Below are 15,838 nucleotides of genomic sequence, written 5' to 3' on the forward strand. Positions count from 1 at the left end.
AGACAATGCGCTGGGTCTGGCGCTGGCTGGGCGGCAGCTTCTGTGCTCGGTGGCGGGCGAGGCGGACGCGTCCCGGGGTCCCCCATCCACCCCCCCCGCTTGGTGCAGCCGGATCTCGGGGGTCGCGGGCAGGAAACCGCCCCCAGCCCTTGGCGCGGCAGCCCCGGGGCCTTTTGGGGCGGAGGAGGGCGCCCCCCCCCCCGGGGAGAGAGACCCCCCAATCTAGCGGCCTCCCGCATCCCGCTGGGCGGGGCGCAGGGAGGTAAGAGCGCACGGGGGGGGCTGGATTTTTGGGGGGAGGCTTGGAGAGGGGGCCGGAGCTGCGGGCTGCGGGGACTTTGGAGGGGGGTTGGGTTATTTGGGGGAGGGGATTGAGTCTTTGGGAGGTGCCGGGGGGGAAGGGCGCTGGGCGGGACCCGGGGGGGTCTGGGTTAAGGGTGGAGCCCTGGGGGTCGGTATGCGGGGGGCTGTAGGGAGTTGAGAGGGGTCCGATCTATGGGGTGGTTTCAGGAGCGCTGAGATGGGGGCGCTTTGGGAGTGTGGGTTGGCGGACAGAGGGCGGGGTTGGGGGGTGGATTCGGGGGGCAGAGTTTCTGGGGTGCTCTGGCCCAAGGACGTAGAGCTGGGACATCGTCTGCGGTTTGGGGGAGACCTTACAGGGGGTTGTGGGGTGACTGGGTGGGGGGGTGCTGAAGATTTTGGGGGTTGTGAAAGCTGGGGCTCCCGGGGGAACAGCCGTTATGGGGTGCTGTTGAGGGAGGGCTGAGAGGCGCGGGGATACTGGGGAGGCTGACATTGTGGGGTGACCCTCAGGCAGCGGGCGGAGCTGGGAATGGCTGTGGGGGTGTTGCAGTATTTGGGGGTAATCATGAGGCAGTAGCTGGGTTATTTGGAGATGGAGGGAGGGTATTGGGTGGGGTACAGAGGGTCTAGTGCTTAGAGCAGGGGGACTGAGAGCCCGGACTCCTGGGTTCTCTCTCCAGCTCTCGGTGGGGGCTGGGTTGGGTGGGAGCAAGGTGGGCTGGGAGCCCGGACTCCTGGGTTCTCTCCCTGGGTGTGGCGGGTTGGAGCAGGGAAATTGAGGAAGGAGAAGCGCCCCCCCCCCCCCACAATGGAAGGAGCCAGATTGATTATTATGGTCCTAGGGACAAATCCAAAACAAAAAAAACCCTCCCCCCTCCAAAAGCAGCCACCAGGTTGATCTGGAGCAGCTGCCCGGAGGAGGGATCCCAAGGCCTTGGAGCTGGGCTGGGTCAGTCTGGGGAGAAAAGGGGGGACCCCCCAGACTTCCCTGGTGTGAAAATCTGCGGGGGGAGTGTTATTCCTTCGCTCCCTGGGCTATTCCAAGCCTGTTCTTTCTGCTTGGGGGGAAGGGTTCATCTGCTCTGGGTCGGGGTGTCCCTCTGTGTCACTGGGGGAGGGGGACTGGAAGTTTTTGTTGTCTCAGGTTGTGGTGGGTGAAAGCAGATTGGGTTTGTGGGGGTGTGTTGTGTTTGGGGGGGTGAGCAGTGGTTGCCCCTGGGTGTGGGCTTCTGGGTGTGGTGTGTGCGCGTCTCTCTCTTCCCTGGGTTGTGTGCGTGGAGGCCTTGTGAGTTGCGGGGGGGAGGGGTGCGGCTGGCAGGGTGTGTGTGTTTTGCTGGGGTGCAGTCAGGCTGTGGGTCCAGCTGTCTCAAGTGGTGCGTCTCTTTCCTGGGGTGTGTGCGTGTCTAAGATTGTCTTGGGTATCGGGGTGTGTGTGTGTCAGTGTCAGTCTCTTGTGGGGGGGGTGTTTTCTCCTCCCCTCCGGATACACAGGTAACGGTAAAAGGAACCAGCTGTTGCATATTTTTGCCCTGAGCGAACCTAGGCCCGGTCCCTGCCTGGCTTCCCAGAGCCTGGGTGGGGGCGAGGGGGAACGGTCCGGGGGCACCCGAGAGCCGGCCGGGCGATCGATTGGGGGGAACGGCCGCACCCTAGAGCCGCCGGGTTGATCAGGGGAGGGGGAATGGCCGGGCTGTACACAGGGCATACTTTACAATTAGTGTCCTGACTACTGACTTATTATTAAGGCTGGTCTCACAGGAACATCTAAAACCCCAATAGAGATGGGAGGGCCCCCATTGTGCCAGTGCTGCACAGACCCCCCCCCCTCCCACCCATGGACATTGAGGTCCCTGTTTGTCCCGGACACCAACCAGACCTGCCCCCACCATGGGGCATCACGCTGCCCCCCCATGGGCTCCCCTCCCCCGTCTCACTGGGCTGCACGACACAGGAGGGGCAGTCCCTGGCCCCACTGAGACCACAATTTGCATTAGAACCAGGAGTCCTGGCTCCCACCACCCCCGTTCTAACCACTAGCCCCCACTCCCCTCCCAGAGCCAGGGAGAGAACCCACATGTCCAGGCTTCCCTTCCCCTTCCTTTTCCTCCCCACCCCCACCTCCGGACTCCTGAGTTCTCTTCCAGCTGGACATGGGCCCCATTGTGTGTTTGGTCGCACAAACAAGTCACAGCCGGTCCCTGTCCTGAAGATAAGACAGACCAAGGTTGGGGGGAGAAACAGACTCGGGGACATGATTGCAGAAGGGCCTGGAATAGAACCCAGGGATGAGTTTTGGGGGTCCCTGTTAGTATGGGACTGACTCTGGGGACAGATCATTGGGTTGCGCAGAATTCAGGCTGATTTGTATGGCTCTTTGTCATGGACAGTTTGGGGAGACAGATTTTAGGGTGACTTTGAGCACTGTTTGGGGAGGTCCCATTCATGAGGGACAGAACTCAGAGCAGATCTTTGGGGTACAACTTGGTGGAGGGGGTGTATTTCCAAGTTTAATGGGGACAGAACTTGGGGGTGAATGTTAAGGCAGCAGATTTGGGGGCAGCCTTAGTGGGGGACAGGACGCAGGGTGGATCTCTGGGGTGACATTCATTGGGACAGATTTGGGGGCCCGAGTGCAAGGGCTGGGAATACGAGGTGACTGAAGAAAACAGATGTGTGTAGCCTGCATTCTTGAGGGACCGAATTCAGACTGACTTTGGAGGGGCCAGGTTCGGGGAGACAAACCTCCGGGTGTTTTTTTCGAGCGGATGGATGGAGCCGAGAAAATAGATCTGACCCTAACTACGTGCATCTCTCTCTCTCTCCTCAGAGGTCTCGTTTGTGTGGATGCAATAAATAGGTTTTTTTTTTTTTTTTTTCCTCCCCAAATTCCTGGAAGGGGGGAGGGAATTTTTATTTTTATACCGTCTGGAGTGAGCGAGATCTAAGGAGAGGCAAAGAATTTCCCCTGGATTCGGGGCCTCTGGGATGAGGGTTGCTTGAGCAGAGGACTTGATAGAACACAGGTGTCCTGACTCCCAGCCCCCCCCCCTCCCCCAGCTCGGGATTTGATCAGCAGATTGGCAGTTGGACAAGGCAGAATTTAACCGAGGAAGAAACCGCATCGATCTGGTGTGGAGGAAACCGAATCGGTTCCAAAGGGAAGTTGACAGAGCCATGTGGCGCCCGGAGAAAGTTAACGGGGTGACTGGCTCTAGGAAGAAATGGATCAATGTGGCACCGAGTGGGGGCGCTGATCCGAGGCTTGGGTGCCGAGGCTGATTGAAGGGTGATTGCTTGCTTGGGTCGTTAATGCTAACGAGAGATCGATCGGCCCACTGCCCTGGGGTAATGGATCAGCTGCTGGGAGAAGCAGTCCCCAGGGGAAATTGATTGGCTGGTGGCCACGGATCAGGAAGATATAAGAGGGAAGATCTGGGCTGGAGACTCTCTTGATCAGATAACTGGGGCTTGCTGGGAAGCAGAACCCATTGGCGGAGGGATGCCCCCCGGGTGATATTGACTGGAAGATGAATGGAATTGATCAACTGACTGGGGAGTTGGTGCCCAGGGCCTGAAATTGATCAGAGGAACTGACTCATTGACTGGGAAATTGGACCAGTTCAGGGAGAAGGGGTGCTCCAGCAAGGCTTGGCCAGTTGGGTGATTTGCCCGGAGATCCATTGAAATGGATCAGAAAACGCTGCTCCAAGGGAAACTGACTTGCGTGACTGATCGGGACTCATTGATTGGCCGGTGAGAGAGGAAACCCGCCAGCCGATCGGGGACCCGAGCGGGGAGACAATTGAGCCGAGTTTCCCTTACCCTCTACGGGGGTCGATCGGTCTCTGCGCCTGGTGTGGAAATTGCCCCGATTGGGGCAGTGGCGATACCGACCGCAGGGCTCCAGCCATGGCTGGTCCCTCCTCCTTCGTGCAGATACACCCACGCCATCGTCGCAGCATCCCGGGACTCGCTGGGCTCCCGGCCCGCCGGGGATGGGGTGGACCCGGCAGAGCTGGGTTGGACCTGGCCAAGGCACACCGGCAGTACGGGGTCTACCACCGGGATCCTGCGGCAGAAGCTGGGGCTGCAGGTGATTGAGCTGACGGCGGACGAAGGTTTTGCCCCTCCTCAGTGCTGGTGGAGGACGCGGCCGTGATCCAGGGCGACACAGCGCTCGTCCCCGGCCCTGGGAACCGGCGCGGCGGGGAGAGGTAACCAGCTGCTAACGCCTGGGTTCCTTCCCCGGCCTGGAAGGGAGAGTGTGGGCTAGTGGTTAGAGCGGGGGGGGTGGGAGCCAGGATTCCTGAGTTCCTTCTCTGGCTCTGGGAGGGGAGCAGGGTCTAGCAGTGCCAGTGTTCCATTCGTTAAGCCATCATTATTGTAGCAGGGGTTGAGGCGGAGGCTAATTCACCATCTGCTTCCTCCAGGGTGGCCCTAGGCCAACTCCCCTCCCTGCCCCCCCCAAGTCTGGATAGGAGACTTTGTCGCCTGACCCTAGTTGCTGTGGCAACTGCTCATCCCAGCATGACCTCATCGGTGATGCAAACCCTCCCATAGCCTCTGGAGACCTTTCGGAAACACCCCCCCTCTCCCCCCCCCGCAGCCAACCAGTCCCCGCCCTGGGGCTGGATGGGAGCCGTGCCCCCTAGAAGGGACAAGCCCATGCCCCATTCCCCACCTCCCTGAGCCAGCCAGTCCCTGCCCTGGGGCCGGATGGGAGCTGGCACCCCCTAGCGGGGACAGGCCCCATTCCCCACCCCCCTGAGCCAGCCAGTCCCTGCCCTGGGGCCGGATGGGAGCCGGCGCCCCCTAGTGGGGACAGGCCCCGTGCCCCATTCCCCACCCCCCTGAGCCAGCCAGTTCCCTGCCCTGGGGCCGGATGGGAGCTGGCACCCCCTAGTGGGGACAGGCCCCGTGCCCCATTCCTCACCCCCCTGAGCCAGCCAGTCCCTGCCCTGGGGCCGGATGGGAGCTGGCGCCCCTACATTTTGATCCTGATGAGCCGCTCTTACGCTGTGATCTGGGTGGACCTTGTTGGCTGAAGACTAATGACCCTTTACCAGAAACACAGGGTGTGGGGAGTGGCGGGGGGAGCTCCTGGCTACTTAGTCCTGGCCTCTCCCAGCAGGGGGCACTGTGGGGCGGGGGGCGGGTTCCTGGCTACTCCAGCCCCGGCCTCTGTTCCCTGAATTCCCAACTGGATAAACCCCGGCTCAGCTCTGTCTATTTTAGGAGACGCCCCAGGGAGGTTTCTCCAAACAGCTGCTGTTGCCTTGGTCCAGACCCAGGGCTTTCCTGGCACGTTTCCCCCCCACACACTTTGTGGCCCCGTCTCTTGGATTCCCCTCCCCACCCCGTCTCTGGGGCACAGCTGGCCAGCCCCCCCCCCCCCACCCCCCCCCCCGGCCCTGGCTGAGCGAGTCGCTTCCGAGCTGGGGGGGCGGGAGATGGGACGGGACGCTTTGAATCGGGCCGGCCCCGCGATCGCTGCTAACCCGGCTTCCCCGAGTTTGAGGGGTGCCCTGGAATGTGATGCGGTTGCGCCCCCTGGTGGCAATAGCGTGCAAAGCACCTGGGTGGGCGGCCGAGGACTCAAGGGCCAATGTTTCCCGTTAGCTCCTCCCAGCGGACGAGGCAGCGAGCTGGCGAAATATCTCAGCATTGGCTGGAGCGGCTCCTAGTCCATGGGGCGGCTGGGGCTCATTTTCCCTGGGCCCCTTGGAAGTCATCTAGAGGGGACGGGCCCCCTGCCCCATTCCCTGCCCTCCGAGCCAACCAGTCCCCTGCCTTGGGGTCAGATCGGAGCCGGCACCCCCTAGAGGTTAAGGGCCCCGTGCCCCATTCCTGGCCCCCCTGAGCCAGCCTGTCCCTGCCCTGGGACTGGATAGGAGCCGGTGCCCCCCAGAGGGGGGGAAAAAAAACCCATGTCCCGTTTCCCACCCCCCTGAGCTAGCCCATGTTGCTGAACCTTGCCGGGTAGTAGCAACTCTGGAGCTCGTGAGCTGAATGCCACAGGATGAGGGCACACACGGGCAAGGTAGGCTGGGGACGTGGAAGAGGGGATGTTGACACTCGTTTCTGAAGCCCCACAATCTCTTCCTGGTGTTGAGTGTAAGCCGCTGAAGCCTGCCTAGAAGTAGTGAAGTTTGAGGCCTAGGTTGGGAGCTGTGGGACCGGGGCAAAGGGCCTGCATCATTGGGGCTGGTTGGGTAGGGTGAGCATGTCAGCTGGGATCACTGGGGAGGGGGTGTTGGCAGCCATTTCTGGACCTTCACAATCTCTTCTTGATGTTGGGTGTGGGCTGCTGAAGCCTGCCTCATAGTAGCAGTGCCAGAGGCTTGGATTGGGAGCCATTGGGTGGGGTCAAAGAGCACACGTTGGCAGGGTTGGTTGGGGAGGGCAAGGGTTTCAGCTGGGGGGTGCCAGCAAGGGGGTGTTGGTGGCCATTTCGGAACCCTCCCAATCTCTCTCTCCTTGGGTGTAGGCCCTGAAGCCTGCCTGGTAGTTAGTCTCACGGGGTTGCTAAGGGATGGGCCAGTGGGATGGGGAAGTGTAGGGGAATCCCCTGAAAGAGTTAATCTCTGTTGTTTGGGGGTGGGGGGGCCCGATCCAGATCATCGGCATTAAGAAGGTCCTGGAGGAGCTAAAGATGCGGGTGGTGGAGGTGACGGATGACGGGGCCACCTTGGATGGCAGTGACGTGCTCTTCACAGGTGAGCGTCCCACCCCTGGCAACGGGAGGGCAAGTAGCCATGGCTTGTATCCTGGATGTGAACCAGCAGGGGGCGGTGTGGAGGAAACTGCCTTCTATTCCCAGAGCCGGAGATAGAACCCAGGAGTCCTGGCTCCCTTCTCTTCCCCCTCCCCCCCACTTCATTCGAAGGGCATTGATCAATTCCCGACTGCACTGGGAGGTTGGTTTTGGGTGGAGGGGGACTGATGGTGCATGGGGAGGTGGAGCTGATGGGGTAGCAAATGGGTCATCCAAGGGGCCAGCTCCAACTTGGGAGTACCTGAGTGAAGCCAAAGCAATGGGAGCTAATTTGGCCATGGCATCTCGAGGGTTAATGAGTCTTGTCCCGCCCGTTCCTGTCTCCTTACAGGTCGAGAGTTCTTTGTGGGCATCTCCAAATGGACCAATCACAGAGGGGCGGAGATGGTGGCGGATACTTTTCGGGTGAGCTGGAATTTTGGCAGGGTCAGGGATAGAACCCAGGAGTCCTGGCTCTCTCTTTTTCCCACTCTTCTCCCTCCCCCTCCCTCGCCGCCGCCGCCAGAGCTGGGGAGAGAACCCAGGAGTCCTGGCTCCCACCCCACAACTCTCCCTTTCCCCAGGGCTACGGGGCGGGACTGAGGGGCACTGGCAGAGCTGGGATCCATGCATGTGTTTTTTTTCTCCCCCTTCCCCGTGTGCCAGGATTTTGCTGTCTCTACTGTCCCTGTGGCGGGCTCCTCCCATCTGAAGAGTTTCTGTAGCATGGCTGGGCCGGACACGGTGGCCATCGGAAGCAGTGAGGCTGCCAAGAAGGCCATGAGGGTAACAGGGCCTATACTGGGCTGGCTGAGCCCAGGGGGGCTGAGGTGTGGTGGGAGCGGTGGGATACTGTGCTGGGTGGGCCCCAGGGGCTGAGTTGTGGTAGTAGAGGTGGGACACCAGGCTGGGTGGGCTCAAGGGGTTGAGCTGTGGTGGCTGCGGTGGGATACTGGGCTGGGTGGGCTTAGGGGGGGCTGAGTTGTGGTGGTAGCCGTGGGATACTGAGCTGAGTGGGCTCCGGGGGGCTGAGCTGTGGTAGGATACCAGGCTGGGTGGGCCCAGGGCACTGATCTAAGGACTGCATGGAGGAGGGGGGACACCAGGCCCTGCTCTCACCCCCATTGGCCCCACCCCCAGACCATGGAGCAGCTGACCGATCACCACTACGACACGCTGACGGTGCCGGACGACCACGCCGGGAATTGCATCTACGTGCGGCTGGGGCCCAAGGGCAGCGCCCTGCTACACCGCAGCCCCGAGGAGTTCCCCAACAGCCTGCAGGTGAGGGGGCGGGGTGGGGGCGGAGCTGTATGGCCGCTGGGGGCGGGGCTACAGGCTTTGTTGCATAGACTGTTCATGGGCTCGCCTTAAGGCCCTGCTGGGCGTGGATGGGGGTGGTTTGGGGTCCCTGGGCGGGACTTAAGGATCAGTGGGGGTTGGATGGGAGTGGGGTTGGGCTTAGGCCAGTTGTGAGGGTGGGGGCACGGTTCCAGGGGGTGTTGCTGGGGGGAGTGTCGGGGGTGGAGTTGCAGCTGCAGGCTGGGAGGGGGCGGGTCAGGGGGGTGGGGCTTTGAGAACAGGGGCTTTCTTGGCGGGGCTCGGGGTTGGACTGGTCGGGGTTCACGGGGGAGGGCAGATGAGGTGGGTGGGGGCATGGCATGTGGCTTTAGGGGCGGGGCTAGGAATGAATGGGGGCAGTGGAATTTGTGACAGGGTCCTGGGGACAAGGTTAGGAGTGGCTGGGGGCGTGGCTTGGGAATCTGGGGGTGGGGCTAGGAGTGGCTGAGGCGGTGCATGGGGGATCTGGAGACCTGGGGGTGGAGTTTGGAATAGGAGGGCGGGGCATAGGGGATCAGTGATGTGGAGTGAATGGGGGCAGGGCTTGATGATCTGGGGGCGGGGTTTAGGGTAGGAGGGCGGGGCTAGGAGTGGGTGGGGCTGTCAATGCAAAGGGCATGGCATAGAAATGGCTTCTCCTTACCCACAATGCTTTGCACCCCCCCCCCGACCCTTGTGTCTCCCCACAGCCCTTCCAGAAGCTGTCCGACCTCACCCTGATCCCCGCCGCCTGCAGTGAGGTGGCCAAGCTGGGGGGGGCCCTCAGCTCCTGCTCCCTTCTCATCAACAAGAAGCTTGACCGCTAGTGCCTCCAGCCCCCTCACCAGCTACATGGGGGAGCCCCCTGACCCCCATCCTCCCTGTGTGCCCCACATCTTACCCAGACCACACCCTGCACCCCCAAACCTCAGGGTGCCCCTCAACTCGCTGCTCCCCATCTGGGAAGTGGCAATCACCCTTCCCCTGCATTGCCCTCCGCACCTGCCTGGAAAGTGGGGTTCCCGTGATCCCCCAGAAACCTAGCCTCAGATGCAGCCCAGAGAATATTTGGAACCTCCCACATCATGTGTTGTGGACCCTGAAAATAATGGGGTCCTGCCTTCTTGGGAAATGGAGAGCAGGGGGGCTGGGTACCCCATTAGCAGGAGAGGGTGGAAAGCCCAAAGTGTTGGGGAACCCTTTGTTCCTTCTCGGGGAGGGGAAACGGTGGGTGGGACCCATCTATACTTAGTGGGTGGTCTGCGGAGGGAGGGGTTAGAGCCCACCCTCATATGGGGCTTGGGGACCCCAGCTATGTCCTGCTGGGATAGTGGAAGGTTTGGGGGACCCTGATTTATCATGCCACCATGGGGAGGGGGTTTGAGGGACACCAGTATGTTATACCACACAATGGGGACCCCAATATTGAAGCCACAGCACTGGAGGACCCTGGATACCTGAGATCCCTGAATTAGGGGAGACCTTTCACTGTGGTTAGGATCTTCCAGCTCCACTGCTGCCTCCCTCAGCCATTCATCCACTAATCTATGGTGCTGGTGTTTTGGGGTTAAGCCCTCACCCCCCTGAAACACAAATCGCTTTCCACTGCCACACCCCAATAGTACAACCCCTTCCCCCGTTAGCTGTAGTGACTGTGGGTCCTTGGGGCTGATCATTGGTGGGAGCGCTGGGATACCAAGATGGATAAATCTGCTGTGGGGCCGGTGGGGATCCCAGACCTTTAGCTATGAAAGGGTGACTGCCCCCCAAGACAGGGGTGCCTTGTGTGTGTGTTAGAGTAGCGAGGGGGGCTCCTAGCAGCCCCCTGTGATGTGGAGTAGGCGCGCCCCCTAGGGCAGAGCCAGGGTCTTGATCCAGAGGGAGGGGGTGTTTAGCTTCTCACTGCCTCTGAGATCCATGACACAATAAAGAATTGAACCAATTTAGCCCCCTCTGAGTCGTGTCTCAATTAGGGGGGGACCCATACCCCACTGCCCCTGAGCCACCCAGTCCCCCCCCACACGGAGCCAGCATCCCCGAGAGGGCAAACCTCTCACTTCAATTTCAGTTCTCCCCCCTGGACCCAGTTTAAGTTTGGGGAGCAGGGGGATGCACTAAATGTCACCCCCTCCAAGAGCAGCCACTGTGATCCATAAATAGATTTAGTGTCATCCAAATAAATAAGAGTTTAATTCAGTTAAAATATTTTCCTTCTTAAATATTCCAGTCCGCTTTGGCGTATTTAATACAAAAACGCCCCGTTTCTCGTCATTCTGTCCCCGGTCCCAGCGGGATAATTGGACTCCCAAAAAGTCCAGAGCTGCGTGGCATGTTGCTGCTGCAGTCGCGTTCAATATGACTTTTTGTAGGGTCTACAAAAATAAGAGCTGGTGAACAAGCTCCCCAGGAACAGCTGTGCAGCTGGTCTCGGAGGTGTGGGGGGAATTGTCTCCCTGCTGGAGGTACTTGCGGGCACTGAAGATGAGCTCCATACTGTTGGGGGGCTTTGTGTTTATGGGGGTCTGTGGGGGGATCACCCCATAGCTGACCCTCTCTGTGTGAGGGAGACCTTAAGTGGGGGCCACTGGGTCATCCTCCATCTCCCTCTGCTGTCAGAACAGCCCCCCTCCATCTTTCAAGTTCGGCCATCTTGGATGACACTTAAGGGTCTCCCTCCACCTTCGTCTCTTCCACGATGGCTGCCCCGAGGGCTCACCCTCCATTATTCGTGGCCAGCGTCTCGGACTAAGCTTTCAGAAGAGGCAGAACCCATTCGTGGGCGGCCATCGCGGAAGAGACTTCAGGGTCGTCTTGTCTTGAAACCCTCTTCCACAACAGTTACCAAGCAGGGTCAACCTCCATTTTTCGTGGCCAGCTTCTTAGGTGAAGCCATCGGAGGGGAAGCGTGGTGTTGGGGGCCCTCTTGGGCGAAGGCGTGGCGGGGGGACATGTGTTGTGGGGGGGCCATCTTGGGCGAAGGCGTGGCGGGGGAGAGGCGGTGCGGGCGGACATCTTGGAAGATGCCAACCCCGGAGTCTAAGCTGTCGGCTATGGCTCTAGGCCCGAGTGAGGCCCAAACCCCAGTCCCGTGGGCCGCAGGGCGAACTGCCCCACCCTAGAGGCTGGTGTTGATCAGGGCCTCGAAGGCTAAGGTGTCCTCGTGGATGTAGGTGGCTTCTGGGGCGTGGAGCCGGCACAGGGGGAAGAATTCGGGGAGGCCGCTGGCTATGTTGCACTTGCTCACGGGCCGCTGGAAGGAAGAGGAAGCGTCTGCCGTCTGGAAAGAGCTCGAGACGTGACGCTCGCCGGCTTGATCCAGGAGCGTGAAGGTGACCTGGGGAGCAGATTGAAAGGATTAAAGGTCGTTAGAGGTCCAGCCAGGCCCGGGCCCTGGGGCCGGATGGGAGCCGGCATCCCCTAGAGGGGGCAGGCCCCGCGTCCCGTGCCCCTCTCACCTTGTGACGGAAAGGCCATTTGAGCCGGAAATCATATTCGCCCCTCATCAGCACCAAGAAGAGGGAGATGTGCGTCCCGGCCCCGGTGCCGTCCCCGTTGAGGTAAACCTTGAGGCAGAGTTTGTAGCCATAGCGGCTGGTGTAAAAGGCTGATGGAGGCAGAGAAAGAGAGATGACTGATATCTGCTTCTCCTGCCTACAAACACGTGTGTCTGTGGAACTCCCTGCCCTATGATATTACCATACCAAGCTATTTTACAGGAGACGATTGCCTGATGAAGTGCGTGGTGGGGGAATTTCTGCTTCCCTTCCCCATGTTCCACTAAGTGCACTGACCTGGGGCCACTGTTAACCTGTGAGACTCCAGGCCCCATGACACTGTTGTGCCAAGGGCTACTCCAGGCAGACTGACACATAACGGAGGATTTAATACTTCCCACCGTTGTTGTCTGCTGTAGAGCTAATTACTTTAAATAGCGTTCATCTGTGGAACTACCTGCCACTAGATTTCACCATGCCCAAAGTATTCTGGGGGATAATGCCTGTTGAGGTGCACTATGGGGGATTTATGCTATACTCTACCCGCTGTTAACCTCTGGAACTCCCCACAACAGGATATCATTGTGCTGAGGAAATTCCAGTTGTGGGGATTTGCTGTCTGGTGAGGAGCATTATAGGGTCACAGACCTCAACATCGCCATCTGGTCTTGGTGTTTTGCCTAAAGGACTGTCTGCTACTGGATATTTATGTATCTAAAATATCCCCAGAAGGCATGTTGCCTTCATGGAGAGCATTGCTGGGGATTTCTGAATATCCTCTGCTGTTTTCCTTGCTGTAGGCTGGTGTTAACCTGCAGAACTCCCTGCTGCTGGATATTAGCACAGCCAGGATATCCTCCAGGGTGATGCATCCCTGTTGAGGTGCATTATGGGGGATTTGCTGCCTCTTGCACTGACCCACATCTGGTGTTGGGCTGGGGAACTCTCTGCCACATGATATTGCTGTGGCCAAGGTGTGGTGAATGGTGGGGGATTTCCCTCTGCTCCCTGGCAATGGCACTCACGGGGAGAGTAGACGGCAGGTATCTGGCTGGACAGGGCTTGCTGCAACTTTCGCCCCACATCAGGGACCCTCCAGAGAAAGTGCCCATCATAGGAGGTCTGCTCCAGGGCCTGGACCTGGGCCCCCAGGCTGCTGATCATCACGTCCTTGATGGCCAGGAGTGAATCCTGCTGGGCCACCTGGAGGGAAGGAGACGGAGAAGTTGACGGGAGTTGAGGTGTGGGGTCAAGTCGGTGCCTGGGATGTTCATGGGCAGGGTGCGATAGACCACAAGGGAGAAGATAGAACAACGTGGCTAAGATCATGGGTCATGGCTCAAGGTTCAAGCTTCATGGGCCCATGCTGAACCATGGGGGAGCAGGTGAAAGGTGGAAGCCAATAGGGGGTGTCGTAGGTCAACTCTGAAAGGTCTTTGCTCTACTTTTGGACCCTGGATCGAATGAGAGGGGTCAGAGGTCAAAGGTGAGAGCATATGGACCAACCATGGGTCCAAGGCGAAGGGTCAAAGATGAGAACTCACAGGTCACCATGAAGTCACAGGTCAGCTCTGAAAGCTCTTAGGGCAACCATGGGACCAACGTGAGGGGTCAGAAGTCAAAGTCGAGAGCAGTGGGGTCAGAGATCAATCGTGAACGTTGTTGGCTAAACCATGGGGCCAGAGGCTGAATCTGAGGGCTCACGACTCAAAAGTCAAATCCTTGGGCCAAGCCGGGGTCATAGGTCAACTCTGGGAGCAGGAGCCAAATGGGAGAGGTCAGAGGTCAACAGCGAGCGGGCCAGGGGGGTTGTGCTCCCCACCAGCTGTGGGGCGAATGCTGACCTTCTCCTCCAGGTACAGGATGCGGGCCATGGCTTCCCCCAGGACATTGGCCGAGCCCCTGTCGGCCGAGCCCCTGGCCCCGTCGCGCCGGCCCATCTCCCGGCTCAGCACCGTTACGATGTTCTGCAAGGTCTTCTGCTGGGCCTCTACCTCGCTCAGCCGCTGGTCCAGCCGCCCCCGGGCCTCCTGTGCCCCCTGCACCGCCTCCAGCAGGAGGCGCTGGTGGGATGGGGCCAGCAGGGACTCTGCATCTTCCACCTTCCCATGGTGCACCTGCTAGGAGTGAGAGGAGAGAACTGAGCCCATAGGCCCCCCAGTACTGCTGTGGGGCCAGCCCTGCCTGCCCGGGGAGAGTGGCCCCTGCTGAGCTTCCCGCCCGCTCCCTGCCCCACAGCGCCCCTGGAAATACTAGTCCCCAACTCTCCATCGGCCTGGTGCTTTGATGGGAGGACTAGATTTTGCCCAGGCACGAGCGCCTGCCCGCGGACTTACCTGCACGTGGCAGCTCAGGGCACCGTATGGCCAAGAAACCAGCTCCTCCGGGGACAGGGGGCGGTGGGTGTCCTAGGGGAGGCCAAGCCCCGGGGGGCGCAAATGGTTAGAGGGGACAGGCCCCATTCCCTGCCCCCCTGAGCCGGGCAGTCCCCATTCCCCGCCCCCCTGAGCTAGCCAGTCCCCGCCCTGGGCCTGGATGGGAGCCGATGCCCCCTAGAGGGCACAGGCCCCATGCCACATTCCACACCCCCTGAGCCAGGCTGGGGAGGTGGGGCGTGGCTGGGGTTGAATTTGGAATTGTCCCCCCCAGATGCATGTACCCGGTCCAAGTCGTTGAGCAGCTGCTTTCCCTGGTCCTCCAGACACTGAAGACAGGCCCGGCCCCCGGCTCTGCAAAGCCCAGGAGAGAAAAGGTGCCAGGGTATTAGTGCGGCCTGGCAGGGGAGAGCGCTGCCCCCCACAGGGCAGTGCCCCCTGCTGCCCCCGTGCAGCCCAATGCCCTCTGGTGGCTCCTGCTGTCCCCCCAACCGCCCGCTCCCCCGGGTGCTTCCGCCCTGCCCCCCCACAGCCCCCCGCTCCCCCTGGTGCCTTCCGCCCTGCCCCCCGCTCCCTGCAGCCCCGTGCCCCCTGCTGCCCCCACTCCCTCCCTGCCCCCCTGAGCCCCCTACCGGCTCGAGCCCTGCTCGCACTCTTTGCAGCAGTGGTGCCCGCAGCCCATCCTGTGCCCCTGCTCCGAGAGCTGCAGCTGGCACCAGTCGCAGCGGGATCCCCCCTCCGAGGCTCCGGGCGCCCCCCCTGGGGACCCCTCCGGCTGCCCCTGCTGGGCGGGGCTGGGAGCCAGGATGGGCTTGGTGCTGCCCCAGGGGCTGACGACTATGAAACTCATCTCGGGGGCGGGGGGAGGGGATGCCTGCGGGGAGAAAGAGCCGGACAGGAAGGGGTTAACCGGCGCTGATTGGCTGAGAGCCGGGGCTCGCTCCCTCCCTCCGTCCCCGGTTCAGAGCGATTGGCTGAGAGGGTCTATCCCATTCCCTGCGCTCTGATTGGCCGGGGGCAGAGGTTTCTCCCACTCCCGGAGCTGACTGGCTCGGAGGGGTGGGATTTCCCATTCCCCAGGCTCTGATTGGCTCAGAGACAACGGCGTGTCCTATTTAACTTAGACCCTCCTCAGCGTTCTGATTGGCGGGAACTTTTCCCGTCCATTCATTCGGTCCACGAGGCCCGAGTCCCCCCGGGGGATTCCCCAGGGGCCGCGGACGTTCCCGGAGAGACCCGCGGGGATCCCCCACCCCGGCCGGGACCTTTCCTCTGGGGGGGCCGCGCCGCCCCCCCCCCGGGGCCCGGCACCACCCGCCCCACAGATCCCCCCACGGACCCGTCCATCCGTCCCCAACCAGCCCCACAGATCCCCCCACCCTCACCCCCCGCCCCACAGACGCCCCCATCCCCGCAACCAGCCCACAGATCCCCCCACCCTCACCCCCGCCCCACAGACCCTCCTATCCCCCAACCAGCCCCACAGATCCCCCCCACAGACGCCCCCATCCCCCAACCAGCCCCACAGATCCCCCTACAGAGCCCCCAATCCCCCAACCAGCCCCACAGATCCCCCTACAGACCCCCCCGTC

General features: G+C 61.0%; 3 protein-coding genes across 3 annotated transcripts in view; 1 reads left to right on the forward strand and 2 right to left on the reverse strand.

The window, feature by feature from the left end:
- DDAH2 (dimethylarginine dimethylaminohydrolase 2) lies at nucleotides 1-10,323 on the forward strand. The gene is given in 12 exon segments (XM_038372166.2): nucleotides 1-262; nucleotides 3,131-4,233; nucleotides 4,235-4,312; nucleotides 4,315-4,362; nucleotides 4,364-4,426; nucleotides 4,429-4,483; nucleotides 4,486-4,517; nucleotides 6,920-7,019; nucleotides 7,410-7,483; nucleotides 7,724-7,843; nucleotides 8,198-8,341; nucleotides 9,088-10,323. Coding segments are annotated over 11 exon segments (852 nt in total). The 5' UTR covers nucleotides 1-262; nucleotides 3,131-4,212; the 3' UTR covers nucleotides 9,205-10,323.
- Nucleotides 7,731-15,838, reverse strand: part of MPIG6B (megakaryocyte and platelet inhibitory receptor G6b) — a 22,142-nt gene continuing 14,034 nt past the window's right edge. Inside the window, exon 6 of the transcript XR_006275667.1 lies at nucleotides 7,731-7,910. The gene's annotated coding sequence lies outside the window, so the exon portion shown is untranslated. The remainder of the gene's footprint in view (nucleotides 7,911-15,838) is intronic.
- LOC119843175 (TNF receptor-associated factor 1-like) overlaps nucleotides 10,546-15,838 on the reverse strand; it is a 5,930-nt gene continuing 637 nt past the window's right edge. The window contains exons 2-7 of the mRNA XM_043497173.1: nucleotides 14,879-15,120; nucleotides 14,531-14,600; nucleotides 13,716-13,988; nucleotides 12,897-13,074; nucleotides 11,833-11,981; nucleotides 10,546-11,711 (exon numbers count right to left, since the gene is read on the reverse strand). Coding sequence (XP_043353108.1) covers nucleotides 11,493-11,711; nucleotides 11,833-11,981; nucleotides 12,897-13,074; nucleotides 13,716-13,988; nucleotides 14,531-14,600; nucleotides 14,879-15,096 — 1,107 coding nt within the window. The 5' untranslated portion in view covers nucleotides 15,097-15,120 and the 3' untranslated portion in view covers nucleotides 10,546-11,492. The remainder of the gene's footprint in view (nucleotides 11,712-11,832; nucleotides 11,982-12,896; nucleotides 13,075-13,715; nucleotides 13,989-14,530; nucleotides 14,601-14,878; nucleotides 15,121-15,838) is intronic.

The sequence above is a fragment of the Dermochelys coriacea genome, chromosome 14 (genome assembly GCF_009764565.3).
Source record: "Dermochelys coriacea isolate rDerCor1 chromosome 14, rDerCor1.pri.v4, whole genome shotgun sequence".
NCBI classification, from domain to species: domain Eukaryota; kingdom Metazoa; phylum Chordata; order Testudines; family Dermochelyidae; genus Dermochelys; species Dermochelys coriacea.